At 42.7% G+C, this 19,698-nt stretch overlaps 1 protein-coding gene and 1 long non-coding RNA gene across 9 annotated transcripts in view; one reads left to right on the top strand and one right to left on the bottom strand.

Annotated features, from left to right (window-relative positions):
• The first annotated feature begins 178 nt into the window (after window positions 1-178).
• LOC110144141 (uncharacterized) lies at window positions 179-17,812 on the top strand. Its single transcript, XR_002315803.2, has 3 exons — window positions 179-279; window positions 9,551-9,646; window positions 17,529-17,812. It is a non-coding gene; the product is annotated as an uncharacterized lncRNA (long non-coding RNA).
• The window catches only part of FNDC3A (fibronectin type III domain containing 3A), a 109,762-nt gene continuing 104,894 nt past the window's right edge, over window positions 14,831-19,698 (bottom strand). For all 8 annotated transcript variants that reach the window (XM_020904033.2, XM_070471244.1, XM_020904032.2 and 5 more), the window contains one exon: window positions 14,831-17,342. In XM_020904033.2, the coding sequence (XP_020759692.2) occupies window positions 17,028-17,342 (315 nt within the window). In that variant the 3' untranslated portion in view covers window positions 14,831-17,027. The remainder of the gene's footprint in view (window positions 17,343-19,698) is intronic.

The raw sequence follows: 19,698 nt of genomic DNA, 5'->3' as shown, positions 1-19,698 counted from the left end.
CCCCGCTGCGAAAGCGCCTCCTTCGGCGGCAGGCGCGCACACTGCGCGCGGAGCTCCCGGCGCCCGCACGGCTCGAGCCCCGCTGCACCGCGCGCCGGAACGCGATTCCGCAGGGTCCGCTTTGAGGGCTGCCGAGCGGGTGGCGCGCAGTCCCCGCCCCCGGCCGCCGCCCGGTCCCTCGGGTTCCAGGCGCGTCCCTCCCCAACTGAACGCGGGAGGCGGCCGCCCCGGACCGCGCCTGCCCCGACGCGGGAAAGCGATTTCTGAGACCCCAACCACGTAGGTTACTGCACCCAGCGGAGTGCGGGCGCTTTTTTTCGGTTGGGTTCTGAGAGGGACCTTCTGAGGGACCTCGGCTGGTGACTGCCTCTCGATGGCTCGGGAGGGAGCCGCAGGACTAATAGTGGGAGAGGAGCTTAGACCAGAATCTAGAGCCCCTCCTGGGTTCTGGTGGTGGCTCGACGGCCGAGTCATCTCAGGTCAGCCCCAGCCTGAGGGGGCAGCAGTCAGTTCTCCCCTTCTGTAAATTTTCAAATGGTGGTGGAGTTGACCAAGTAATTTGAACGATCTGTTATGACTCTGAAATCTATGGACATGACCATGTCTACTCGTTTTAAGGGGCTTCCCTGGGGGCTCAGACGGTTAAGAATCCGCCTGCAATGCGGGACCCCTGGGTTCGATCCCTGGGTCCGAAGGATCCCCTGCAGAAGGGATTGACAACCCACTCCAGTATCCTGGCCTGGGGAATTCCATGGACAGAAAAGCCTGGCGGGCTGCAGTCCATGGGGTCGCAGAGAGTAGGACCTCACTGAGCGACCGTCACACAGGAAGAACTAAAATCCGGGGGGGTGGGGAAGACTGAAAACTGATCCACGAGTCAGTTCAGTGTGGTCTTGATGACAGTAGCTGACGCTGAGAGCTCAGATGTGTCCCGGGCTGTTCTTTCCATTTAATTTTCAAGTTCTTGGGGCTGAGTTCTTTGTTTGTGGGTGGACACCATCTAGTTTTCCATCCATCGTACGGAGGTTTAAATCCTCAACTTCTTTTCCCGAGTTCCCTTCTTCTTCCTGGAACTGAAAGCAGGCTTTGCTCTAGCCTGGCTCCCCCTGCTCAGCTCACCCCTCCCTCACAGGCAGAGCCATGGGCGTGGAGGAAGGGTACCGGTCACCGGCCTCATCATCACTGTCCGCATCTTTCTAAAACCTATCTTTAAATCTAACCTCCTCACACTGTGCCCTCTCCAGCCCCGCCCCCCCCATTCACCTTCATTCTTGAGAATTTTGGTGCCTGACCTTCATTTTCTCAAGAGCTCCTGATATTAATAAAATTCACACCCCTACACAATTCCTCTGCCTCTCCTGTCTATCCGTGGTCTTGTCCTCTTCCCTGCCTCAGGCAGTGGCCCCTGTGAACACATCCCTTCCGCCTTATCATTCCCAGGACCTGGGAGCTTGCCTTCATCTTAGCTTCAGCCACCGCAGATTCTGACCTCCACCCCCTGTCTTTCTAGCTCACTTTCTCTAATACCTAAATTCCTGCAGTCCTCCAACTGCAGGAGTTCAGTGGGGCCTCCATTCAGCCTCTCCTCCACCTTGTCCCTCACGAGCCTCAGGTCCACACTTCCCGACTGTAACGAATTTAAACTCCAAGGGCAATGATAAGGGCTTCCAGGAAAACACTCTCAATGCCTGTGCACGTTTCTTTCTGGTCTCCTTGGCCAGAGCTCAGCCGTAGCCCTGGTGAAGCTGAACCTCTGCTTACCTTGTGCAGGCTTCCAAGTGTCTTGAGTAGAGCTGCATCTCTGGAAATTGACAACCTTTAGCTGGGGGCTTAGTTTTCTCCCACCGTCCTCATCCTTATCCTATTTCATTTGCTTTTCCCACCCTCCAGACCACTCTGTACATCCTCCTGTCTCCTTGATCCTCAAGACTTCCTTCCCATCCTCACGCTCAGGTGGTGACCTTGTACTTTAATTCCTGGAAAGAATAGAAGCGGTTGGAAGAGAACTACATGCTCCCATCATCACAGCCGCCATCCCCCCAACCCCCGGACAGATGAATGAGTGGATATTTTGTTCAGTCACCCAGTCTGCCTCTTTGAGACCCCATGGACTGCAGCACGCTAGGCCTCCCTGTTCCTCACTATCTCCCAAAGTTTGCCCAAGTTCACGTCCATTGCATCGGTGACGCCACCCGGCCGTCTCATCCACTGATGCCCTCTTCTCCTTCTGCCCTCAATCTTTCCCAGCATCAAGGACTTTTCCAATGAGTCGCTGTTCACATCAGGTGACCAAAATACTTGAGCTTCAGCATCAGTCCTTCCAATGAGTATTCAGGATTGATTTCCCTTAAGACTGACTGGTTTGATCTCCTTGCTGTCCATGGGACTCTCAGGCATCTTCTCCAATATTACAGTTTGAAGCATCAATTCTTTGACACTCCGCCTTCTTTACGGTTCAGTTCTCACAACCGTATGTGACCACTGGGAAGACCATAATGTTGACTATATGGACCTTTGTTGGCAGAGTAATGTCTCTGCTTTTCAACACACACACACACCCATTCACCCCCTGAACAGATGAATGAGTGGATGGTACTTGTACCTGAACTAAACTCTGCCACTCGGCACTTCATTTACCTGCTCAAAATCCTAGAAATCACTCTGGAAGTTCTCTCTCACATACATCATCAGATTTTCCTCCCTCTTCTGGATCGTTTCCATGTTTTCAGCAAAACTCAAAAGAGCTTCTGCATCCACTGTCTCCCCTTTTCCTCCCTCCCCACTCCCTCTCTGCCTAAGTGGCGGAAATGTAATTTCTCCATCTCTAGTTGATCTGAACTCTCCCTTACTCCCTCGGGTAGCAAGAAACAATTAGCTAGCCTGCGTAAAGCATTGTCTGGTTGAATGAATTAGACAGCTCCTCTCAGCAGTGCTCCGTCCTCTTCTCTCCGATGGCTTCCTCCTTCTGCCCCGTCTTTCCCGAAGAAGGTCAGGTGGCTTAAAGGGCCTTAGGAAACCAGGAGGGAGGGGCTGCTTAGCTTTGTGTTGGTTCCTGGGGGGCTGGTACTTGCTGGACTCCAGTTCAGGGTCCTCGTCCCCCTTGGTCACCAGGCTCTCTGCTAACCTGAAGGCAGAGGTCTGTGGCGCGTGAACCTGTGGTCTTTTTCTTTGACTCCCCTGATGCTCCCAGGAGCACCTGGTAGGTACCAGCTGTCAGCTGTCATAGGCTGCAGCTCCCCCAATTCTCTGTCCTTGGGTCCATTCTGCTCCTTGGCCTGGTGGTCTGCCCACATCTGCTGAAAGGTCCCTCACCCATCTCCGCCACATGACAGCTCTGAGAAAGCCCACCGGGGCGCAGAGCGTGTCTGCACATCAGGCTGTCCATCTCGTGTCTGCACACCTCCGATCGGACGCTCCCCTGCACTGCTGTATCTTCTCTCTGGAGCTTATGACGAACTCACCTGCTGTTGAATCTACTTAGCTGTTTGTTATCCGGCCCCCCCCATCTCCCGACATCACATGCTCCAGAAGACAGGATTTCACCCTTCCCTAGTGCCCAGTACAAAGTGAGAACTCAATAAATATTTTTTAATCTCAGAGCATGAATAAGCCTCTCCAGAACAGGGCACCATTATTTTCTTTACAATTCCTGGTAATTGAGAAAAGTACTCTGATTACAGGGGGTGTTCAGCAAGCGCTCCTTGATAATCTGGTTGGAGACAGAATACTGATACGGAGAATTAGATTCACGTCCAGGTTTTTGTTATGTTTTGACTCAAGTATGGCTTGGCCCCTGGGGCAGATCTGAACCCTATTATGATGGCTTAGCCTTCCATGTTTTTGGAAGAAATGGGTCCAGATATCTGAAGAATGACTAAACCCTCTTTCTACTTTGTATTTCTAAGCCATCTGCCAGCTCATGATGTTGTTTTTCGTTGGAGGAGAGGGAGAATCTTCAGTAGTCCAGCTGTGTGGCTACCGTCCTCCTCTGCCAAATGTGACGTATCCACCTTCACATTTGCTGCTTGCATGGGGCAAAACTGAGTCTAGTTCTGACCCAGCTCTCCCCCTGCTTCCCTGGAAGCAAGGGGCTGGTGTCCTTAATAGGCACTTCACCCCTGGCTGGAAGCCTCATAGGCTGGAATGTTCTGGAAAAAAAAATAATAAAGCTAACTTTCTGCTGTGTTAGGCACATTTTCAAGTACCTGCATATGGTAACTCATTGAGTCTTTAACCACAGCCTTTTGAGCGGGTGCTTTCAGTATGTCCATTTTATAGATGAGAAGACCAAGGCATAGAGAAGCTGCCTTAGGTCATGCAGCCGGTGAGTGTCTGCTTCCCAAGGCCAAAGGCATGCCCTCTGTGCCAGGGCCTCTGGCTTGATAGGCCACAGCACAACCAGTCTTAGGAATGGTTCGTGTGATCAACTTCTGCTCGGAAAGTATCCTTTAGTTTGTATTCCATAAACCAGATTTTTGTGGACAAATGGAAACAGAAGTTTTTTTTTTTTTTTAATTGAAGTATAGTTGATTTGGGGTCTTCCCTGGTGGTTCAGCAGTAAAAAATCTGCCTGCAATGCAGGAGACTTGGGCTCGATCTCTGGATGGGGACGATCCCTTGGAGAAGGAAATGGCAACCCACTTCAGCATTCTTGCCTGAGAAATCCCATGGACAGAGGAGCCTGGAGGGCTATAGTCCAGGGGGTCACAAGGGTCGAACATGACTCAGCGACTAAACCACCACCATTGCTGATTTAGCACGCTGTGTCAGTTTCACATTTAGAGTGCCATTTCCCGTGCCCCTGGAGCCCTTGGAGGGCTGGGTCATCGCTGAGCAGGCTCTTGCCCCTCACCTTCCCTCGGGAGCTGCCCTTGGGCTGCAGTCTCTCTCATCTGCACTGGTACCTGGAGACTGGGCCACAGTAACTCACTTGGCTCTCAGGCAGAGTGAGGGGTCAGCGTGGAGGTTCTCCGCCCAGCTCTAATAGAGTAGAACCTTTGTATTCTATTACAGGTTCATCAAAGAGATGTTGCCTATAAACTTAAATGGCCCACCTCTAAGGAGCTCTGCCTCCCAAGTAATGAGCATTAAGCTAAAACACCTTGGGTAGCTGAACCATCCTGACCAGGCCCGCCTGTGAATGACTGTAGGGGGGAAGAAATGAACACATCCCCTCTGGAGGCTGACCTGGAACCGGACGTGTTTGTCTTTACTCCCTATGCTTTTAGCAAAAGAGAAGCCTGAATTCTGACTCAGGCAAGCTGGCTCCCCAGCTTCTTGGTCGGCTGGCTTTCTGCATAAGGTTGCTCGGTTTATTCGGCCTGTCATGTGGCGAACAGTACCAGCGTGGACTTGATAACGAGTTTTCGTGCAGTCAGCCAGGAGCCTTGCTACTCATGGCCAGCTGGTGCCCTTTGGGGAGTTTTCAGGTAAAGCCCTAGCAGCTGCTGGGACCACTTGTCTTGAAAATCTTGCCCTCAAAATGCCCCAGAGTGGCTCTGGCTGCCCCAGCGCTTGGCTGACAGGCTCCACACGGTAGGGTAAGTTGCTCTGGTGTGTGCAGCCAGAAGGTTTATTTCCTCTCTGTTTGGGGCTTTTCTCCAGAATAAGCCAATTTGTTTTGTATTTGAGTGGGGGAACCCTGTTGGAGAAAGGAAAGAGCTGTTGGGCTTTTTACCTGATTCGTGAGCCCGTTCATTTGTTTCTTCGGATGCTAGTGTTTGTATGTGCAGTTTGGGCTTTGTCTTTTTTTTTAAAGTCATTCACCTTTTTTTTTTTTTTTTTTAGTTACTCACCTTTTAATTGAAGGATAGTTGCTTTACAGAATTCTTTGTTTCTCTTGAATTTCTGTCTTTAAAAATGGAGAATTTTTCAACTATTCCTGAAGAAAGACCTCTGAGGTGCATTTTGGATCAGTGCTCTGATTACAGCTGTGAACCCATGAGTGAGAGGAAGGTATTTTATTGAAACAATGTGTGGCCACAGTGCCTGTTAGGATTTCCAGGAGGGCTTGAGGCAGGTTATCTGGGGACCCTGGACACCTTGTACTGCTATCCTTGTTGTGTTAATTAAGTCATTTAGGGTCTCCTACGTCATTGGCATATGGTTTAAAGCCCCCAAGACCAAAATTGAGGGTTTCTTTAGATTTTCTGATTGTCCTTTGGTTTGTTTTTTTTTTTTTTTTCAGTTTTGCTTGGTACTCTTTCCCCATTTATAGCCAGCCCACTTTTGTGATATTTAAAATTTTTTTTACTAATGTCAAGTGGAGGAAAGGAACAGGAAAAAAAAGCAAAGAGAAAACAAACTCTCTTTTTGTCCAAGAGTGGGATATTCCCAGGAAGAAGAGAAATCCTCCACTTGGTCCCTAAAATTACCAAAAGCTACAAACAGAAATAGACATGTCTTTTCCATGAATATTAATAAGGGGTTTTGCCATTTAGACAGATAGGATTTATTCTGACAGAAACCCAATTTGAATCCACTCTCTTTTGTAACTGATGGGTTATACAATGTTATACCTGATTCATGACTGAAATTTTGGCATGGGAACTGTGTTTGTTTGTTTGTACATGTTACAGATATCTGGCATTGCCAGAATTAATTTGTAAAAGAATTTAATTGACCTAAAGGAATTTAGGCTTCCCTGGTAACTCAGCTGGTAAAGAATCCACCGGCAATGTGAGAGACCCTGATTTGATTCCTGGGTCGGAAAGATCCCCTGGAGAAGGGAAAGGCTGCCCACCCCAGTATTCTTGGGTTTCCCTGATGACTCAGATGGTAAAGAATTCGCCTGCAATTTGGGAGGCCTGGGTTTGATCCCTAGGTTGGGAAGATCCCCTGGAGAAGGGAATGGCTACCCACTCCAGTATTTCTGGCCTGGAGAATCCCCACGGACAGAGGAGCCTGGTGAGCTACAGTCCATGGGGTCACAAAGAGTCAGACACGACTGAGTGATTTCCACTTTCAAAGGAATTTAAGTGCTTAAATAAACACTCAAATATTTTTTAAAACACTGGCCAGAAGGAATTTCAGGTTCATGTGACCTAGGAAATATTCAGTATTGAATTAATGTCTGGTATTAAAGTTAGCTTAAGCTTGTTTGTTTGATTAATACAGACATGTTTTAGGTCATCAACATCAAGTATAATACTTTTATTGTGTCTAGGTTTGCTAGAAATCAAATACTGTAAGACCTTATTATTCTTATTACAAAGTTTGTCAGCAAGAAAAATAACAATATGATAAAGCTTTTAAGTAAATAAAATAGGAATAAATGAGGTAAGAGTTTTCAGTAAACACTATAGAAATAGCTGGGTCTTCCCTGGTGGCTCAGCAGTAAAGAATCAGCCTACCAGTGCAGGAGACATGGGTTCGATCCCTGGGTTGGGAAGATCCATTGGAGAAAGAAATGGTAAACCACTCACTCCAGTATTCTTGCTTGGGAAATCCCATAGACAGAGGAGTGTGGAGGGACTATAGTCCATAGGGTCGAAAGAGTCAGACATGACTTAGCGACTAAACAACAAATAGGAATAATTATGTTTTGGGAATATCTATCTAAAATAATTTCTCCAGATTTATGTAACTTGAAATTCAACAAAATTAACTGAAGAGGATTCATTGAATATCTGGGTCATTTCAAATGGGATAAAATATTAGAACATATTTGCTGGGCATGTCTAAGTTTACCTACTTTTGCCTTCTCAGGAGAGGAAGACTAAAGCTCAAGTTTGTCAGTTAGGAAATGCGTTATGACAGTTTCCAATTACTTGCTTCTTGGTTTTTCACTAGAGGTGAAGGTTTTAAGGTTCAGAATTGTAAGGTAAAATTTTAGCATGCAAAGATAATAGGACATGTGTTTTCAGCAAAGACGGTATGAGGAATGAAAATGCATTTTGCTAAAGCAGAAAAGGTGGTTTTGTCTTAGAGATGACTGTTTCTTTTTTATATATAAGTTTATTTTTAAAATTTTGGCTGCACTGGGCCTTCATTGTAGCACGTGGGCATCTCTTGTTACAGAGTGCGGGGTTAGTTGCCATGTGGCACTGACCAGGGATCAAACCTACATCCCTTGAATTTGAAGGTGGATTCTTAACCACTGGACTACAGGAAAACCTTGAGCTGATTGTGTCTGAATGGGAAAGAAAGTGAGGGATAGATTAACACAGATACAGAAATTGTAGAGGGTTCTTAGATCAGGAACACTGAAAGAGTTTTGTGCATGGTCAGGACTGGCTAAGATAACACTGAACTGAGTTAAGAAAATGAATTTTAAAAATAATGTACAAAACCTGTTCTCTAAGAGGACAAGATTTTCTTAACATATTGAACTGCTTTTGATAATTGTGCGTTTCCTTAAATGATCTGTATTTGTCATTGAGATACTTTTTTATCACTGGTTAAAACTTTTGATATTTTTGACAAACTGGCCAAAGATCAAATTCTAAATGAAGTTCACGTGACCTCAAGCTAAGTTTGAGGCTTTCCAAAGGGTCCCTGGAATACCTCAAATTATTTTCTCTATCTCAGAGGAATATCAAGCTAATTAAGCTTGTTTGGTATGTTAAACTACATAAGAAGCATTGTAAAATAAATGGTAATGAAATCGATTGTATCATAGAACTTCTTAGATTGTATCTATGGGTAAATGTTAATTATATACATTTTAGAAATTATGTGAAATTCCTAAAATTCTGGTATATCCTGGTAAATGATAATAAGTCATAATTTTAGTAATTATCTTAAATTGTATGTCACAGCAGTAGCCAAGTGTCTTTTCATCTGCTTTGTAATCCTAATTGGTTGATGCCAAAGCAAAAAAGCATCTTTTTAATAGTTAGAGATGAGCAATTGCTATTTATGGCTTTACGGTGGCTTTTCAATGACTTTGTAGCTGTACTGGGGCTTCCCTGGTAGCTCAGTTAGCTGGAAAAGAATCCGCCTGCAATGCAGGAGACCCCAGTTCGATTCCTGGGTCAGGAAGATCCATCCCCTGGAGAAGGGATAGGCTACCCACTCCAGGATTCTCGGGATTTCCTGGTGGCTCAGTCATTAAAGAATCTGCCTGCAATGCAGAGACCTGGGTTGGGAATATCCACCGGAGGAGGGCACGGCAACCCAATCCAGTATTCTTGTCTGGAGAATGCCCATGGACAGAGGAGCCTGGTGAGCTACAGGCCATGGGGTCGCAGAGAGTCGGACGTGACTGAGCGACTAAGCACAGCACACATACCTATTTTGTGAAGAAGCAGGATTTCATCAGGTTCAAATAGTTGTAGATAAAAAAAAGAAGATTGATTAGAGATTCTAAGAATATTCATCACCTCCATTCAGGCTAAGAAGTAGCCTGAACCATCTTCATCCTTTTTCCCACAGGATTCTGGAACTGACATTGACACTGGGGAACTGTAATAGAGAAGAACCTTTGTATTCTATTACAAATTAATCACTAAAGGGATATTGCCTCTAAACTTAAATTATACATAAATGGCTCATTTCTGGGAACCCTGCCTCCCAGCTAATGAGCATTAAGGTAAATACCTTTGTTCAGCTCACAGGAAACATCCTGACCAGGCCCACCTGTGAATGACTGCAGGCAGAAAGTAACTAACACGTTCTCTCCAGCGGCTGGCCGGAACCAGGAAAGGTTTGATTTTATTCCCTTCCCTTTTAGTATAAAAGAAGCCTGAATCCCAACTCTGGCAAGATGGTTCTTTAGGACCCAAATCTCCCATCTCCTTTCTTGGTCTGCTGGCTTTCCAACTGAAGTTGCTGTTGCCCCAACAACTGGTCTCTCAGTTTACTGCCCTGTCTTGCAGCAAGCACTGCGAGCTTGCACTCGGTAACACAACCAGTAGGCTGACACCCCAAAGGCTGGGAGATGCCTGGGGAATGGCATCGTTGGAAGCTCATTCTCTGATGGTCTGGCCTGGATCCAGGAAATCTGAGGACAAGGGCACCTGACCGGAGTACCTCCATTATTCTGCACTTTGTTTTTTAGCTTAATGATTTATCTTGACACTCTTTCCAGATCAGTCAATAGGAAGCTACCTTAATCTCTTTTGCTATAGCTGCATATGGTATTCCATTGCATTGGGTGTACAATTTATTTAACTAGTCTCGCACGGTTGCTCATTTAGGTCGTTTCTGGTCTTTTGCTGGTACAAACGGGTCTGCAATGAATGGTGCTGTCCAATGTGTCATGTCTGTAGATAAATATTTGTTAGTGGACTGCCTGCTCAAAGAGTGTAAACAAAATTTAATTTCCCTTCATAAGGATTGTATAGCTTAAGCTCCACCAGCACTATCTTGTTTTTCTACAGTTATCAATGGTGTGTAATCAAAGCTTTGCATTTTTGCCAGTGAGAATCAAAATGGGTTTTCCGGGTTTTTATTTTGTGCTTCTTATTTCATTTCCATATTTCAGAACTTACATTTTCCTTATTAGAAAGATTAGATTAGCCCTTTTCTGGGATATTAGTGCAAATATTTCCTGGTTGGCTATTTGTTTTAACTATTTTTTGTTTGTTTGTTTACTGCTATACAGAAGTCTTTATTTTTATGGCATTAAAATGATCAGTGTTTTTGTGACTTCTATGTCTTGAGGCACAATTTGAAAGGCCACCACAACTCCAAGATTATAAAGGAATTCTCCCATATCTTCTCATTTATTTAGTTTCATCATTTATATTTATATTCATTTTGAACTCATCCTGGTATAAGGTGTGAGATGTGGCTCCAACTTTAATTTTTAGCTGGCTACCCAGTTGTACCAATATCATCTGTTGTGGTGGTTTAGTTGCTAAGCTGTGTCTGACTCTTTGGGACCCCATGGACTGTAGCCTGCCAGACTCCTCTGTCCATGGAAATCTCCAGTCAAGACTACTGGAGTGGATTGCCATTTCCTCCTCCAGGGGATCTTCCCAACCCAGGGATTGAACCTGTGTTTCCTGTTTGGCAGGCAGATTCTTTACCCATCGTTTGTTGACTTGTTCATTTTTACTCCACTGATTTGAGGTGCCAGCTTTATTAAGTACTAAATTCTTCTATGTACTTGGGTCTATGGACTTTCTAGTCAGTTCCAAACAAATCTTTTCTGCTGGTATTATTAAGGCTTTATAATTTAGTGCAACTAGTCCCCTCTCATTGCTCTTTTTCAGCATTTTTCTATTTTTGTTTTTCCAAATGAATGACAGTTTACTTATTTACAGTAGTATTTATGCTGGCTTTTAAAATTTGGTGTTCCTTTAAAATGTTATTGATGATATTGTCATAAACTGTGTGTGCTCTTTCTAGAATAATGTGTACTCCCTGGATCCTTTGTAGTTTTATACTTGTCACCCCTCTGAGGTAATTTTTTAAAAATCTTTTGGTTAAGTAACTAGACTGCTTCGCATCTCAGTGGCGGTACTCTGATCTTCATTCTGTCAAGCAGGCTCTACAGCTGTGGCATGCGGGCGTGGTCACTCCTTGGCACGTGGAATCCTAGTTCCCCGACCAGGGATTGAACCTGGGTCCCTTCATTGCACAGTGGATTCTCAATCACTGGACAACCATGGAAGTCCCCCGCTGAGGCCATTTTGAGCCAGATTTACAATGATTGGAATCCACGTTGTTCACAGCATGACTGGATACTAGACTTCATGCTGGTTTTAAAGGTCTGAATCAAATTTAGAGAATCATAAATTAATTCTCTGAGTATTAGTACTTGAAAAAAGTGGAAGTTGCTCAGTCATGTCTGACTCTTTACGACCCCATGGACTGTAGCCTACCAGGTTCCTCTGTCCGTGGAATTCTCCAGGCCAGAATACTGGAGTGAGTAGCCGTTCCCTTCTCTAGGGGATCTTCCCAACCCAGGGGTGGAACCTGGGTCTCCTGCATTGCAGGCGGATTCTTCACTGTCTGAGCCCCCAGGGGAGCATTAATACATGAATTTTCATCACATGATTTGTAGGTTGCTTTTCAGAACACAGGCTGTAAGGAAAAAGGTCTTATGCTGCCCTATATGGACTTCTTACTGCAGAGCTACTGTCATTGGCAAACTGAAACTGTAATAACTTCCTCTCCAACATCCCTGGGTCATCCTAGAAATGTCAAGAGTCAGACAGAGCTGGTAACTAGTGGGCAGGCCACATCATTTAGTAGCTATTAACGACACCCATAAAAGACTCCGTTTTACCAGGCACAACCCACCAACTAAAGGGAGTGGGAACACCCAAGGACATCAGGGAAGTTGGAAAAGGAAGTGAGAAGTTGGTCTGTGTCCCTGGAAACGTGGACTTAATGACTAGGTCAATTTATTGTATTGACTCGATGTCCAGGATTCTCTAGTCATGTGCTATCTGTAGATCAGTCTTTAGGAGTGTCTTATAGTCCCTTCTAGAAATTGAAGTAAAAAAGTCACTGAAAATTAACCATCTTAAAGTGAGCATTTCAGTGGCTTTTATTTTGACTGTGCTGGGTCTCAGTTGCAGCATGTGGGATCTAGTTCCCTGACCAGGGATCGAACCTGGGCCCCCTGCATTGAGAGCATGGAGTTTTAGCCACTGGACCACCAGGGACTTTTGGTATAGTCACAGTGTTGTGCAACACCCACCTACTTCTGTCAAGTTCCAAATCATTTCTCCAGCAAAACACCATACACATTAAGCAGTTACTTCTCATTTCCTACTCCTTCCTGCTCCTGGCAACCACTAATCTTTCTACCTACATGGATTTCTTTAGTCTTGATATTTCCAATGAATAGAATCACACAATATGTGACCTGCTGTGTCTAGTTTCTTTCACTCAGCCTATTTTCAAAGTTTCAGTCACATTGTACTGAGTTGATCAAAAAGTTTGAGTTTTTCTGTAGGATGTCACGGAGAAGCCTGGATGAACTTTTTGGCCAACCCAGTAGCTATATTCCCTTTTTGAACAAGTGAGCATGTCTCACCTGTGGATGAATGAGTGTTTAAGAGAATGAGTTAAACCTAGGGCAGGGTGGAGGCTCAAAATGGGAATCAGTGTATCCAAGGATGAAATTTTGGCAGAAAGAAATTAGAGCTTTATGCTTGGTCTGAAATGCCTGTACCAGATTCTCTATGTACTTGGGACTATGGGCTTTCTATTCTTTTCTGTGTATGTGTGTGCTGGATTGTAAGTTCTTAAGGCTTTATAATTTAGTGCAGCTAATCCCCTCTCATTGCTTTTTCAGAGTTTTTCTGTTTTTGTTTTGTACCAGATTCTCCTAGTCTGATTTCTTTTTGTTCAGTTTTAAGGGGACTGTGAGCTGCTTTTGATGTGGTGAGGTGTTCAGCTTGACATACAGGAAGTATTCAATAAATGCTCTCATAAATGCAATTAATTAAGGTCAATTATTGTCTTGATTTCCTTGAGTTTAGGGCTTCTCTGGGAGACAGCAGAGGAGAGTGGTCAAGTTTGGGGGCACCAGACCAGTCACACGGGTTCAAACATCTAATCTCGGGCTTCTCACTTATTAGCCATGTGATCTTTAGCAGGTAATGCCCTGTGCTCCAGTTTATACTTAATGGAGCAATTTAAAGGATTGTGAAATAACTAAGGTAAAACACCGAATACAACATCTTTAACACACTGAGTGGTCAATAGATGTTGTTATGATTTGAATGGGTCATGTGGCTTTAAAATGTTTTTGAAACTTTTCTCTTGGCAAATTTCCCACAGCATCCTGTTATATATAAGATGGAAAATAGTCCTTATAACATCTAAACATTTGAAGGCACCACTGCAGACACTGAAGGTTTGCTGACCCCAACTATTAAAATCTTAGTTCTTCTTTCAACTTCTCCTTTGAGTCAGGGAGAAAACAAATGAGTAAAGGGACACATACAGATTATTCTCAATCTGTGATATTTAAAAGCTTTCCGTGGCTCAGACAATAAAAGAATCTACCTGCAATGTGGGAGACCAGGGTGTTTAAAAAACACAAAGCACTGTGGTCACTTATGTTGATGGTAGGTGTTTAGATTCTAGGATGACAAGTGTTAGGTTCAGGGGACCCATTTCCTTTTTGCAGGCTGTTTGCCTGACTGAGCCACCATAGACATGGGTTCCTCCTGCAGAGAATCTGCTGATGATGTTAAGGTACATACACGTGTTGGAAACCAACCCACAAAATGCTTAAGCACAACATGTAATGTTCCTATTTCCAATCTATAGGAAAAAAAAAGAGGTGACGCAGAACCCTGAATCCAGTATCCTGTTCTTCTCAAGGGTGGATTCCAATTCAGTTGCTTCCATGCAGCAATGCCCCTACGTCCAGTTTCTCATCTTCCCCAGCCTAACATTTTAAACTTTCTTGTGGTGCCTACAGTTGCAGCAATTATAGATCCACTTAGATTTTAAAAAGCAATGTATCCCTGGATGAGGTCTGTGGGATGGAAATTTTTAGATAAATAAGGGATGTTGAATGTCCTGGTACATGTGAGAATTTTATGGTATTAAGTAGGAGGGAATGTTGAACCTTCTGGTGGAAAGCAGACCTTGTTCTGGGCCCCTGTAGGTGGGAAAGAAGGCAAAGAATGCAGGATAGGTGAGGAGAGGTCAGATTTTCTTTCCAATGGGAAGTTTACCTCAGACCCATCTTTATTCATTAGATATCTTGTTTTCTTTATATATAGATATATAGTGAATTGCACAAAATCAGCTCACTAGGATAAAACTTGACCTTCTTGAATATGGATCCTCTCCTGTTGAAGATTTAATTATTTTGGGGAAACTGTTGTAAGCCAATTGCAAGAGGGGAGACCTTAACATTTCATTCTCCAAAAAAGAGGCAGCAAATAATGTTTATGAATACAATAAACATAGCTCAAAAAAAGAATGATACAACTTTTATTTTCCATGGATTTTAAAGATATTTTTGCTACATAGTTTATGTATTTTTATGAGATTATATTTTTTCATCTGTATGAAGTTCATCCTTACACAATTTTAAGGTGATATGTTTGGTAGTGTATCTATAATCTTTAAAAAGTTTAGAGTTTTTGGAATGTACAGTATATGAGGTAAAATCAAGATTACATTAAAAATTGTTTCTCCTCTGCACTCATTTTGCAGTGAGGCTCAAATGGCAAGTACACTATTAAATGACATTTACTATCAAAAATAGGAGTTCATTTGAGATACTATGAAAAACATAAGCCACTGTAACTGCCACAGTGGCACATTTTACCATTTTAGACATTCAACTATATAGAAATCTCTGGGCTATTACACTCAAACTCATTTGTACTGCCAAATGTGGCACTTTTAAGAAGTTTCTAGAAAACAATCACTGTTTTTGGGGAAGTTATCAGCCTACATATAAGAGATTAAATTTAAATAAAATGTAAACATACAGTATTTTATAGTGACAGATCATTCTTACCACTTGGGAAGGCCAAGTTTATCCATTTCTTTTTTGAACAAAAGTTAATGTTTTTTTTCTACAGCACAGATCATTTGACATAAAACAATTACAATACATGCCCATTCTAACAGAAGAAATTCTTCAGAGATCTTCAAAGCACAAAACATACGTCCTTTTTTTCAAAGACTGACAGAAGTGCTTAGTAATCACTAAAATGCTAACCTCAGCAACTAAAAATTAGTGATTCACTATCCTAAAATTCAAATAATAAATTAAAAAGGCTAGTTACAAGTGTTTTACAGATAACAGATGTGATAAAACAAGAATTTTAGATAGTTTCATTACAAACTGTATTATTACTGGCAGTCATGGACATCTATGCAAGATGTAAAATGTGATACTTTACAAGATTCAGTCTGATCATCCAATAACTCACAAATGCAAGCTCACAAAACATTAATGAATTATGTAATTGCAAAGTGCTCTAATGCAACATTAACCACATGCAATCAACAACTGGAACAGTATCCAAACAGACATTACATTAAACATTAGTTTTTCAAGAAAGAAAGCAGCTTGAAGTTTACTGGTGCAAATTAATTTTGTCTTCAGATTTGGTGCCCCAAACAAAAAGGTTAGGTTTGATTATGAATTCTGATGGTGATGGCAGTAGTTATGGGAGAAGCAGCAAAACTTATGGGAGTTCTTCAAAATTAGCCTATACCAGATAGATGGAGTGAGAGTGTATGTGTTTGTGTGTATATATATTATATATATATATTTCTACACTTGGTATATATAAAGCCATATGTACGTGCATGTCCTTATACACACACATATAGTTCAAAGGCTCAAAAATCAAATAAGTTTGAAATTCAGAACTGATTATGAAGTACTTTTAAAAAGTTAACTATCTAAAAGCCCTCTGTTCTTTTCCATGTTTTCAAGACCTGAAGATGTATTTCTGAGTAAATGTTAAAATATTTTTAGGCCAAGTAAACTGTCTGTGCTTTCTTCAAGTGACTTATCTGTGAATTCATGGATATATACTTGTAATGAAGAACTCCACATTTATCAAACAAGAAGCTTTTTTCCATGCATATTCTTTCATCCAGTTTTTGTCTGCTAAGCCCCTCCAGTTATTCATCATAATCCCACTTACCAAATTAAGACAAATGAGGAGGTAGAAATATAGCACTAGATTGCTTTCACAGCATCATCATACTTAAACATTTTTATATAGTATGTTAGTGTGAATTTTAACCATTCTGAATTTTTCACCAGGTAATAATCTTTAGAACAAACAGATCAGGATGTCACTGTTATACTCATGCCGACTGGTCAAAATATCAATTATAATTTGTATTGTTGCCTCTCAGAAATTTTGTTTCACAAGAAGGCATGTCAAAAAAAAGAAAGAAAGGAAGGAAAAAAAAGAGCCCCAACCAAACAAAAAGCCAAAAATTGCTATTTCTGTGGCTTGCATTCTAATAAGGTGCCAGCCTCTACCTAGCAATATAAAGCATTAAAAATGGCCAAAATGATGTACTAGAGTCTCAATGCCAGTGCTAAATGCCACTGTTTTTGTAAAAGCAATACAGAAATAATTTTAGTACATGACAAAATAAAATGTAATATTAAAAATAAAGTTATATTTTCACTTGATTACAAAGTACTGGATGATAAAGGCAATCAAAATGGAAAAGAACGCAAAGAGCACGAGGATGACGGCCGCGCACTGCTCGTCGCTGAGTGCCCGCCCGGGCCTCGAGCCTCCCACAGTGTCTCTGCCGGCGCTGGCTGGTGGTTCAGTCCTCTGGGAGATGAAGAGCACTGTGGTGCTGTAGGGACCGACGAGGTCCTGATGCCCCGCAGGGTCTTGGCACTGGCGAATGGCACACACGCGGAAACGATATTCACAGTTCAGCTGAAGGCTTGAATACCGGAATGAAGAGTCAGGACCTCTGTAAATCTGACAGTAAGACACGAGGAAAAGAAGAATTGTATGTGAAGGCTGGGTAGAAAATCTGTTAAAATTGGCTAGGTTTAGAGTTATTTTTGACATGGATGCTTGTGACAGCCACTGCCTGGCTCTTTTAAATGAGATTTTAAAATACCTATATGTTAAAGAACTCAACTGTCTGCTGTATAATTGCAGGGGAAATCTGAAGAGTCAGGGTGTGCCATCTCCCCTCACAGAGCCTACAGAGCAGCTGGAGAAGGAAGAAGTGCCCCCAGAGTGGCTACAGAATAAGCACGATCGGCCCACAGGCGCCTCTCTGGTTTCACCAAATGTACGAAGTCAAACTTTGTGAAATCATTCCATGAAGAGAGGGACAGTGTCTGATCTTCCTCTCCCATGGTATCTTTGTAAAACTGGTTTTCTTTAATGTTTCAAACAGATGTGATGAATGAAATAATAAATGAAAAAGGAGAGCTTGCTGCAGGTGTCTGTGGCAAATCATTTTATAAACTTCAAAATGAGAGATCACTTAGAACCATAGAATTAGATCTTAAAACCCAACTCTTCTGCTCAATCCCCCAAAAGGGCAATAACAAGAATGGAATTCCACATATTTTCAAAGCAGAGGGCTAGTGACTGCAGGGACTGGGCTCCGAGCTCTGCTCTACCCCTGCACACGCCGTGATGGTGTGATAGTAGTCGTCCTGTATGGTAATTATGAGAATGAAGTAAACTAATGTCATGGCACTTCTTAGCACAGTGCCCAGCATATATCGAGTGCTCAATATATGGAAGCTCTCACTTCCACTACTGAATCCCTTCACTCATTCTCTGAATGAAAAGACCAAGACTCAATGGCTTCCCAGTTGAGTTTCCCCAGCTAGCTGGTGGGTTACAAGTAAGGTCAAGCAATTTTAGCTGCCTTGTTTGTATCCGTGTTATAAATCTAAATTTTTACATACTGGTTTGCTCCTAAATGAGCAAGGTAAGATCTTTCCCTCAATTCTGTGTCTCCAGCATATAACAGGTACTTATTAATAAAAGGCCACAATATTAGTATTCACTATGTATATATCAAAATGTGTATTGGTAGATACTGAAAAGATATACAAATGAATTTTTATTGAAAAATCAGTCTTTAAAAAATGCTGAATATGCCTTAGTCCTGAAGATGCAGATGAGCATTTCAGGGAGTGGGAATGTAGAAATGATTTATGTCTCATAGATGGTAAAAGGATGAACTTAAGTAAATCAGAAGACTGTATTAGAAAGCACTGTGAAACAATATACATACAATGGGTCAATTTAGTAAAAGTTAAAAAATATGTATTTGTCCTATAGGTACAGTGGATGATACTCATTTTTGCCTTTGAAATTTTCTTTACTTTCCAATTTATCTCCAAATGATCATGATAAAATGATTTAGGAAAAAACCTCAACAAATGGCATGAGGGTGACAGGTGGGGCGATTTGACACCGAGAAGAGGACCATGTTAATACACTAACTGGAAATTAGGTCTAATTCCCCAGGGGCCACTTTACTGTGTGCTATTTAAAGTGTTTAAGGAATTCTGATCATAAGGTTGAGTGAGGGATTGAGGGAGTTGGGCATGACAGGGGCTCTTGGCGATAAAAGCACAAGGTTTCAAGTGAAACTGTTAGTTGCTCAGTTGTGTCTGACTCTCTGCAACCCCATGGACTGTAACCCGCCAGGTTACTCTGCCCATGGAATGCTCCAGGCAAGAATACTGGAGTGGGCAGCTGTTCCCTTCTCCAGGGGATCTTCCCGACCCTCCTGCATTGCAGGTGGATTCTTTACCAGCTGAGCTACCAGGGAAGTGTTTATGGATACCGAAGTGTTTATGATAGTGATAAATGAGGAGGAAAGTGGAGAGAAGAGACTGGGAAGGAAGATGATAAAATCATTTTTTCTTAGATGTTGGGAAGATGTCTAAACAGGGAGACATCCTAGAGGTAACTGTAGATACAGGACTTTGCTGAATGTGATAAGGAAGAGTAAGTTCCCCATGGCAGGCAATGAACACTGAGAGAAACTATGTCCCTGATGACTGCATTAAGCTCCTGGATCAACCTGCCTACCTACAGGCTTCTCTCTAAGAGGATTTATACTTTATACACTAATTTGAATTAATTTTCCTGGTACCTGTAACATTAATGAGTTTGGACACAAGAACTGTTTCAGGTACAGACTCCCAAATGGGAATTATCTACTTTGAAGGTGGTTCTACTGTCCCCCAATATTTTTACTTCACTCTGTTATACCACTTGAAATGCTGCTTTGGTTAAAAAGCACTTGCTTTAAAATATGTATACACTGCTGGGAGGATCAAAGAGCCAGCAGATG

The sequence above is a fragment of the Odocoileus virginianus genome, chromosome 8 (assembly GCF_023699985.2).
Source record: "Odocoileus virginianus isolate 20LAN1187 ecotype Illinois chromosome 8, Ovbor_1.2, whole genome shotgun sequence".
In the NCBI taxonomy this organism is placed as follows: domain Eukaryota; kingdom Metazoa; phylum Chordata; class Mammalia; order Artiodactyla; family Cervidae; genus Odocoileus; species Odocoileus virginianus.
Note: the sequence above shows the minus strand (reverse complement) of the source record. Positions and strands in the feature narration are given on the sequence as shown.